General features: G+C 50.4%; 1 protein-coding gene and 1 non-coding gene across 2 annotated transcripts; one reads left to right on the forward strand and one right to left on the reverse strand.

The window, feature by feature from the left end:
* Positions 1–387: 387 nt before the first annotated feature.
* LOC123181451 (abscisic acid receptor PYL10) lies at positions 388–1,434 on the forward strand. Its single transcript, XM_044593708.1, has one exon. The coding sequence runs from the start codon at positions 490–492 to the stop codon at positions 1,129–1,131; it is 642 nt and encodes a 213-aa protein (XP_044449643.1). The 5' UTR covers positions 388–489; the 3' UTR covers positions 1,132–1,434.
* Positions 1,435–3,027: 1,593 nt separating this feature from the next.
* TRNAM-CAU (transfer RNA methionine (anticodon CAU)) lies at positions 3,028–3,114 on the reverse strand. The gene is given in 2 exon segments: positions 3,028–3,063; positions 3,077–3,114. It is a non-coding gene; the product is annotated as a tRNA-Met (tRNA).
* Positions 3,115–10,587: the final 7,473 nt, after the last annotated feature.

The following is a 10,587-nucleotide window of genomic DNA, read 5'->3' on the forward strand; positions in this document are numbered from 1 at the left end:
ATAAAATAAATTACTCCACTAAATTTAGAAGATCAATTAGGTCCGATCAAAATTTAATGGAGTAAAAATAGTCCATTAATCTTTACTCGGCGGTTTACTCGTCTATTTTTCAGGGAGATGCTCTTAGTTTAGAAAAAGAGTTCTGCTAAAAAAACCAATCAAAGTGTTGTTCCTCTAGTTTTAAGCAAAGACACTTGGTAAATCCGAAGAGAGAATATGCATATACCACAAGCACACACAATTAAAAAACATTTTTGATTCCCTAGAGTGAAGGGGTCGTAGACCAAGAGAGAGAGAGAGTAGAGAGAGAAAGCCCTGGTCCCAATTCCCCATCTCGCTTCAGCGTCTACTGCTAGATGGAGTAGTATTAAATGTACTAGCAGGCAGCTCACTCCCGCAAGGCTCCCCTTCATCTCACCCTGCTCCAAGCCTCTCTGTCGCACGCATCCCACCCCACCCCACCCGACCGCGTCGAGTCGAGTCCAATCGATGGAGCAGCAGCCTGTGGCGGCGGCGGCGACGGAGCCGGAGGTACCGGCGGGGCTTGGGCTGACGGCCGCGGAGTACGCGCAGCTGCTGCCCACGGTGGAGGCGTACCACCGGTACGCCGTGGGGCCAGGCCAATGCTCCTCTCTCGTGGCGCAGCGTATCGAGGCGCCGCCAGCCGCCGTCTGGGCCATCGTCCGCCGCTTCGACTGCCCCCAGGTGTACAAGCACTTCATCCGCAGCTGCGCGCTCCGCCCAGACCCCGAGGCCGGCGACGAGCTCCGCCCGGGCCGCCTCCGCGAGGTCAGCGTCATCTCCGGCCTCCCCGCCAGCACCAGCACCGAGCGCCTCGACCTCCTCGATGACGCGCGCAGGGCCTTCGGCTTCACCATCACCGGCGGCGAGCACCGCCTCCGCAACTACCGGTCCGTCACCACCGTCTCCGAGCTCTCCCCGGCCGCGCCCGCCGAGATCTGCACCGTCGTCCTCGAGTCCTACGTCGTCGACGTCCCCGACGGCAACAGCGAGGAGGACACGCGCCTCTTCGCGGACACCGTCGTCAGGCTCAACCTCCAGAAGCTCAAGTCCGTCGCCGAGGCCAACGCCGCTGCCGCCGCGGCCACGCCCGCGCCGCCGGCAGAATAACGGCGGCCGGATGCTGTGATACTCTTTGCTTTTTCTCGGGAGGGGGTTGCTTCGAATTGACGCATGCAGGGGTTTCGAATAGGTGTGATTCCTGAGGTGCTGCCTGTAATAAAACTCTTTCCATGGACTCCTCCATCCCCTTTCTTTTCCTTTCCTTTGGAATTCTTTCACCTTTCTGTCGTGCTTGCAATTGGAATTCAACTTTGCATGTCCGTGATTCATAGCTCGCTACTACTAGATGATCAAGCAGCTTATTACTTATAGCAGTACTACTCAATGTTCATTAGCTTGATTCATACTCTAGCCCTTGTTGATCAATAATGATGATGATGAAGAATTAGTACCTGCTGATCGATGATGATGATAATAATGTTAAATGGCTGCATGATTTAGTGGAAACGAAACGAAACTACGAGTGCTCTAAACTGTAGAGGCTGAGACGATATTACTGTGAATGATTGTCTTGAGATGCTTGTTTAGTGGGTGTAGTTTTTGTCTCTTTCTTGTCATGTTTTTCTGTTGCCTGTGCTCCGGGATGCATGCATCATTGTTTCTGTTTGGAACCGGCATGAAAACACAGTGGCGATCGACACTTGTTGCTTCTCCGGTTCCCTGGAGTAGAAAACAACACTTCCATTTTCCCAGGTCACACTGCAAAATTTGGTGAATTTATCTCCAGCTTGTGTATATCTGAATATGTTATGAGCGACTGTAGCAGTCATGTCATGTGATCCATTTGTGTTAGCCGAGCCTTCCAGAAGCCATCCATATCATGTGATGAATGCTATTGCCAAGCAAGTTTTTACTCATATATTTTTTACGATCAATCCATTGCTATTGTTATGTTGGTGCTTAAAGATTCAGACATGGAAGAAGAAAGCCAGTACAGTAGCAGCAAGAATGCAAGATGCTCATGAGACCCAGCGAGCATCTTCTTTTCTTTTTTCTTTTCAATCAATCTGTCAATCTCCTCCTTTCCGGAGACAAATCAGTTTGGAACTTGCTACAAGTGAAAAAACGAAAACTTTCGCAAAAAAAATAAATGAAAAAACGAAAGATGCAGGCCGCCAAAGAGCTCACTAATGCAAATTAGGTGCTCCACTTGCCATCAGTGGGGTTCCCCCTCCACCAATCCCCTTGCCCCGTTGTCAATTTGGCATCATCATGATTCATGAAGAAAGGAATAATGACTAGATCTTCCTCCCATTTCCAGTTCCATATAGTACATCGCCCCAATTCGGATTCTCTCTCTCTCTCTCTCTGATCAACATCGGCATATCACGTTGACAAGCTTCTGAAGAGACGCAGCGCGGCACCATCAGCGGACGTCTGCTGATCGGCAGCAATGGGAGCAGGCAGGCCCCTGGGTTTCATTGATGGTGGTGGTGGTGGGCGCCCGGCGCCGGCGTCGGGGACGAGACGATCGAGACGACGACAGAAGCATTGAAGGCGTAGCGATGGATGGCGTTTCACATGGCGCTGTCTTTCAGACGGACATGGACCTGACACTCGCTCATCCACTTGCGCAACTTGCTTGCCCCCAATAATCAAAGCCAGAAAAGACTCCACCTTTTATTCTCCCTTTTTCTCTTACGTCCAGGACAACGGACTCCGACCTTGTTTTAATAATGGAAAAAAGAAAACGCTTTATATTTCACCCCGCCCCGCCCCTACACGCTGATCAATGGACAAAATGCAGTAATTGGTCGAGAAGATGGCTATTTTCCCTTTCCTCTCTCCAGATGCAATATCTGATCAGCGAGTCGCAACCAGATTGGGTCAGTGTCTGATGGACTAGTAGCAACTACTGTTGACTGCTTCTGCTTTTGCTTGAGAGGAACACTGCAGAGAAATGCAAGATAAAAAAAATGAAAATACGCAGTCCCAAAAATGAAATGGGGTGAGAGAGGCTCGAACTCTCGACCTCAGGATCACTCGCTTTAGCTATGAGACCTACGCGCTAGCCAACTGCGCCACCACCCCGTTATGATGACGTCTGGTCCTCAAGCTATAAGTACAGGATGCTGTAAACCAGTTCTTTAAGCTCATGGACGAACAAAAGGGTAGTTCTGAGTTGTGCCAAAAGAGACCCAGCACCATTTCTTTTTTCTGTCAACTTGGACGGAGTTGAACTGCGAGCCAGGCTTGAGGTCAGCAGCGTCCATCACCACCCCATTCCTTTTGAACGGGGGAAGGAATCACTAGCTCCTACTCCTAGTCCTACTCCTACAGCATACGGATGAAGATGAACCAACCTGTCCTGTACTGCGTACTATGAACCTCAACCGTGCCATGAGACGAGAGTCGTCGAGGCGACACATGGTTAGGATTCCACATCGTGTTTGTCTGCGATTCTCTTCCTGTAGGTTACCCGATCAGCTACACAAGATAAGATGAGGGCATCTCCACTCGCGCCCCCAACAGCCCCCCTAGGGCGTGTTTTTTTCCGGCCCATTTTTTGGCTCGGCGATCCCAGGGCGAACCTAGTGCACCGCGGTAGCCTCCACCCCGCTCCTGGGCGAGCTTTTCCGGCGCTCCGGCCATGCAAGCGGGGATACCGGCTGTTGCACGCCTACCACACCAGCCAGGTGTTCGGCGATTTGTCTGCTCGGCGGTGGACTCGGACGAGGAGGAGGCGTTCGCGGCGCTGCTGGAGGAGGAAGCCGATGCCGACACCCAGGACGAAGAGCACCTCATAGTCCTCGCCGCTGTGGTCGGCCTTTTTCGCAAGCAATGCAAAGCCGCGGCAAGGTGGCTCGGCGCCGGGCCGGCAAAAGGCAAAGCAGAGGCACCGACTGGAGGGCTATTGCTTGCTCTACACCGACTACTTCGCCGACGCTCCACTGCACGACGAGAAAGTATTTCGGCGCTGTTATGGGATGAGCCGAAAGCTCTTCCTCGGGATTGTGAATTCCATCCGGGAGTTTGACAGCTACTTCAAGCGCAAGAAGGATTGCACCGGCACACTTGGATTCACCTCACTCCAGAAGTGCACGACATCTATGAGGATGATGTCATACGGAGCTCCCGGTGATATATTGGAAGACTATGGACGCATGGCCGAGTCCACCACCATTGAGTGTTTGTACAAGTTCTGCAGGGCAGTGGTGGCAGTGTTTGGACCACAATACTTGCGATCACCCAATGCTGAAGACACTGCTTGGATCCTAGCACAGAATGCAGCAAGAAGATTTCCTAGGATGCTTGGAAGCATCGAGTGCATGAATTGGGCATGGAAAACTTGCTTGGCAGGGGATGTACAAAGGCGCCATAGGAGCTTGTAGTGTGGTACTTCAGGCAGTGGCCACACAAGACCTCTGGATTTGGCACTCCTTCTTTGGTATGCCAGGAACTCACAATGACATCAACGTACTACAGTGCTCGAATGTCTTTGCCAAGCTTGTTGAAGGTCATGCTCCTCAGGTGAACTTCGAGGTCAATGGGCGCCACTACAACAAGGGATACTACCTAGCAGATGGCATCTCTCCGACATGGTCCACATTTGTGAAGACTATCTCAAACCCCGTGCCAGGAGGTAGGAATTCCTACTTTGCCAAGTGTCAGGAGGCTTGCAAGAAGGATGTCGAGCGGGCATTTGGTGTGCTCCAATCTCGATTTGCTGTTGTCCGGTACCCCGCTCTGACCTGGTCGAAAGATCAAATGTGGGAAGTCATGACTTGTTGTGTCATCTTGCACAACATGATCATTGAGAGCGAGCAGGAAGAGCCAGTGTTTGACACTGAACCATATTACAGGTAGGGTCCTCTTTCCCAAATTGATCACCAACTACCGGCAACCTGGACTGCCTTCCTCAATATGCGTTAGGAGATCCAAGACCCACAGGTGCATCAAGAACTGCAGCATGTTCTGGTGAAGCACCTTTGGAGGATCAAGGGCAATGCCTGGCTCGACGTGTGATGAAATATAAGTTTTTATTTTGTGTTCAAATTATGAGTTTGATTGTTGAACTATTTGATTTGTATTGATTTCTGTGATGAACTATGTGATAAAAATTAGTTTGTGTTGAATTTGTGCCCAAGCACGTCGAAATTGGGCTGAGATTGGGCCAATTTGCGCCGAAAGTAGGCCGAAATCGGCGGCTGGGGGCGATTTTGGGTCGGCGACTGGGAACCATAGCCCCCCCCCCCCCCACGCCGAATTTATCGGCGGTTGGCCCCCAGGCGGTGCTATTTCAAGCCCCTAGGGGATGCTCTAAGGGAGCTAGGTAGATGTGGGCAGCGTGGGGAAGAGGAGAACACTTCACATGTACGGCTGGGAAGCTCCTCTGTGGACCCAGGGCAACAGGAGACAGACCATACGGTGGCAATGCACAACGAAACTGATGATATATGGGCGTGTTTGGTTGCCTGCATTTGGCCCAACCAGACCCACGCGGAAAGAAATCAGTATGTTTGGTAGCCCTCATACACTGTTCGTGTTGGGGAACGCAATATTTCAAAAAATTTACCTACGATCACGCAAGATCTATCTAGGAGATGCATAGCAACGAGACGGGAGAGTGTGTCCACGTACCCTCGTACACCGAAAGCGGAAGCGTTTAGTAACGCGGTTGATGTAGTCGAACGTCTTCGCGATCCAACCGATCCAAGCACCGAACGTATGACACCTCCGCGTTCAGCACACGTTCAGCTCGATGACGTCCCTCGATCTCTTGATCCAGTTGAGGATGAGGGAGAGTTCCGTCAGCACGACGGCATGGTGACGTTGATGATGAAGTTACCGGCGCAGGGCTTCGCCTAAGCACTACGACGATATGACCGAGGTGTGTAACTGTGGTGGGGGCACCGCCACGGCTAAGAGAAGACTTGGGTGTGCCTTTGGGGTGCCCCCTCCCACGTATATAAAGGGGGGAGGAGAGGTGGCCGGCCCAAGGGGGGCGCCAAGGGACTGCCGGTCCAAGTAGGATTCGACCCCCTCCTTTCCTTTCCGGAGAAGGGGGGAAGGGGAAAGAGGTGGAGGAGAAGAAGGAAAGGGGGGCCGCCCCTCAACCCTAGTCCAATTCGGTTTGGGCTTGGGGGGCACGCGCCTCCACCTGGTAGCCACCTCCTCTCTCCACTAGGGCCCATGAAGGCCCATTAACTCCCCAGGAGGGGGGGGGGTTCCGGTAACCCCCGCTACTCCGGAACTTATCCGAAACAACCCGAACCATTCCGGTGTCCGAATGTAACCTTCCAATATATGAATCTTTACCCCTCGACCATTTCGAGACTTCTCGTCACGTCTGTGATCTCAGCCGGGACTCCAAACAAACTTCGGTCATCAAATCACATAACTCATAATACAAATCGTCATCGAACGTTAAGCGTGCGGACCCTACGGGTTCGAGAACTATGTAGACATGACCGAGACATATCTCCGGTCAATAACCAATAGCGGAACCTGGATGCTCATATTGGCTCCTACATATTCTACGAATATCTTTATCGGTCAAACCGCATAACAACATACGTTGTTCCCTTTGTCATTGGTATGTTACTTGCCCGAGATTCGATCGTCGGTATCATCATACCTAGTTCAATCTCATTACCGGCAAGTCTCTTTACTTGTTCCGTAATGCATCATCCCTCAACTAACTCATTAGTCACATTGCTTGCAAGGCTTATAGTGATGAACATTACCGAGAGGGCCCAGAGATACCTCTCCGAAACACGGAGTGACAAATCCTAATCTCGATTTATGCCAACTCAACAAACACCATCGGAGACACCTGTAGAGAATCTTTATAATCACCCAGTTACGTTGTGACGTCTGATAGCACAGAAGGTGTTCCTCCGGTATTCGGGAGTTGCATAATCTCATAGTCAGAGGAACATGTATAAGTCATGACGAAAGCAATAGCAATAAAACTAAACGATCATTAATGCTAAGCTAACGGATGGGTCTTGTCCATCACATCATTCTCTAATGATGTGATCCCGTTCATCAAATGACAACACATGTCCATGGTTAGGAAACTTAACCATCTTTGATCAACGAGCTAGTCAAGTAGAGGCATACTAGGGACACTCTGTTTGTCTATGTATCCACACATGTACTAAGTTTCTGGTTAATACAATTCTAGCATGAATAATAAACATTTATCATGATATAAGGAAATATAAATAACAACTTTATTATTGCCTCTAGCGCATATTTCCTTCAGTTCGGTCCGCACCGTACGAAGCTTAAAGCACCTCCTAGCCAGACCCATCTGCTACGCTCGAATCGGCAGTTTCTAGAGAGCCAGGCTCGGCCGAAGCACGGGAGGGGATCGCGGAACTGAGCTCGTGCGACCAAGGAGATGATGCGATCTCACGCGCGTCTCCGAAAAATTGGAGGGAGGATTTCGGGCTCACCTCCCGACGATTCGATCACCCCTATTTAGCCCCCTCCTCTCACTGCCCAAAGTCCCGCCACCCTTCTCCCCCCTTTTGAGCTTTCCGGTCGACGTGCATTGGCACCGACAAGCAGGTAAGTGGCGCTCCTTCACTGACGGGTGGTCCATGGCGGCGGCGACTCCTGTCCTCAACTTCTCCGACCGTTCCCGCGTCCACCTCGAGCTGTAGCCATGGCCTCTATGAGTTCAATCACCCTCTTCTCTTTGTTCATTGTAGCTGGATCTGAGGGCATTTGGCCGTAGGGTTCAATGTGCAAGCATGTGGTAGGGTTGATTCGTGCAGTTCATGTGCTATGCTTACTGTCAATGCAGTAGATTGTGATGCTGTGGTAGCTATTGATGGTGAATTTGTAGCATGTTAGAGTAGTGTGATAGTGATGAACACAATGGATTCATAGCTAGTTGTCATGCGTGCTCCTCCTTCCATAGATCGTCTGGTACTGTGCATGTTATGCTTACAGTCAATGCGTGCTACGATTGTAGAACATGACCACGCACACCCAAGATCTTATTCAGGCCCTTGCCTTGTCCGACAGCCAGTACGGTGCGTCCTATGTCGAGGACTCCTAGCCCCCCAGATGGGCAGATGCCTCCTAATTGAGATGTGTTTGAGTATCACCCGCTGGTTCTCTTTTTGTGCTAGTTGTGCTCATTGATCCAACTACTGCTATTGTCGCTGCACTGATGGCAGCCGCAAAGGCAAAGAAGGATGGTAGGGGGACAATATGAAGTGGCAGCCGTTCATGTCCACCTTTGTGCTTAACAAGATGTGTGAGCTCATCTCTAGTGGAGTTAGGACTGTCAAGGGCTTAAAGGAGGTACACTTGAACACTATTGCGAAGCAGGTGTTTGAGTTCTATGGCCAGGAGGTGACTGCTACCCAGGTGTACAACCACCTCAGGAAGTGGATAGCTCGATGGATCCAAGTGTCCAAGCTCAGAGACCTTAGAGGCGCCTCATGGGATCAGAACACTTGTTCGATCATTCTAGAGGCAGAGCAGTACACCGGTCATGTCGCGGTTAGCTCACTGCCCCCTTGTTTTTCACACTGACTAGCATTGCCTACTCGCAACTAACAACGCTTGTGCTTCTTTCTTAGGACCATCCCAAAGACCCTGAGTTCCTCAACACACCCATCCAGAACTACAACCAGATGCAACATATCTTCTCCTTTGGGCTGGAAACAGGCAAGCATGCCATGGACTCCGGTTAGCCTCTCGGTTCTCCCATGTCGGAGTTCCCAGGCACCCCGAACGTAGAGGAAGTCCTTGATGGACCTGACAAGCCATTTGAGCATGTCCCTGTGCTTAATAGGAAGAGGGGCGACCTGATGAAGGAGGAGATCAGTGTCTTCACCAGCATGACTGAGGCCGTGTAGGAGGTGGCAATCGCCATTAGGGAGAGCAAGTCCATCGAGGTCCACCCTGTCCTGTACATCACCGTCATGGAGCAAGGTGGCTTCAGCGATGAGGCTCTCATGTCAGCTCTGAGCCACCTGCTAGACAATAAGGCCCAGGGTGTTGGGTTTATTTCCATGGCAGACGCCCACAGGGTGCTCTAGCTTAGGAGCTGACTGGGCAAGCACTACTACTAGAGCTTGCTGCTGGTTACCGCGTGCATGATCGGTGATGGCGATGGCAACAAGGACGAAGATGACGATGACGACGTATATTTTGTGTAGGTAGGGCTTGAAAACAATTTGATGGTCTGTATATTTTGGTGAGATGGTGTATATTATGAAGGAAATATGCCCTAGAGGCAATAATAAAGTTATTATTTATTTCCTTATATCATGATAAATGTTTATTATTCATGCTAGAATTGTATTAACCGGAAACATAATACATGTGTGAATACATAGACAAACAGAGTGTCACTAGTATGCCTCTACTTGACTAGCTCGTTGATCAAAGATGGTTATGTTTCCTAGCCATAGACATGAGTTGTCATTTGATTAACGGGATCACATCATTAGGAGAATGATGTGATTGACTTGACCCATTCCGTTAGCTTAGCACTCGATCGTTTAGTATGTTGCTATTGCTTTCTTCACGACTTATACATGTTCCTATGACTATGAGATTATGCAACTCCCGTTTACCGCTACCAAACGTCACAACGTAACTGGGTGATTATAAAGGTGCTCTACAGGTGTCTCCAAAGGTACTTGTTGGGTTGGCGTATTTCGAGATTAGGATTTGTCACTCCGATTGTCGGAGAGGTATCTCTGGGCCCACTCAGTAATACACATCACTATAAGCCTTGCAAGCATTGTAACTAATGAGTTAGTTGCGGGATGATGTATTACGGAACGAGTAAAGAGACTTGCCGGTAACGAGATTGAACTAGGTATCGAGATACCGACGATCGAATCTCGGGCAAGTAACATACCGATGACAAAGGGAACAACGTATGTTGTTATGCGGTTTGACCGATAAAGATCTTCGTAGAATATGTGGGAAACAATATGAGCATCCAGGTTCTGCTATTGGTTATTGACCGGAGAGGTGTCTCGGTCATGTCTACATAGTTCTCGAACCCGTAGGGTCCGCACGCTTAACGTTACGATGACAGTTATATTATGAGTTTATATGTTTTGATGTACCGAAGGTTGTTCGGAGTCCCGGATGTGATCACGGACATGACGAGGAGTCTCGAAATGGACGAGACATAAAGATTGATATATTGGAAACCTATGTTTGGACATCGGAAGTGTTCCGAGTGAAATCGGGATTTTTCCGGAGTACCGGGAGGTTACCGGAACCCCCCGGTAACTTAATGGGCCTTATTGGGCCTAGGTGGAAGAGAGGAGAGGAGGCCAGGGCAGGGCCGCGTGCCCCTCCCCCCCAGTCCGAATAGGACAAGGAGAGGGGGGCGGCGCCCCCCTTCCTTCCTCCCCTCCACCTTTTCCCCCTTCCTCTCCTAGTCCAACATGGAAAAGGGGGGGAGTCCTACTCCCGGTAGGAGTAGGACTCCTCCTGGCGCTTCTCTCCTCCTTGGCCGGCGGCCTCCCCCTTGCTCCTTTATATACGGGGGCAGGGGGCACCTCTAGACACACA

This window comes from Triticum aestivum, chromosome 1D (genome assembly GCF_018294505.1).
Source record: "Triticum aestivum cultivar Chinese Spring chromosome 1D, IWGSC CS RefSeq v2.1, whole genome shotgun sequence".
NCBI lineage: Eukaryota > Viridiplantae > Streptophyta > Magnoliopsida > Poales > Poaceae > Triticum > Triticum aestivum.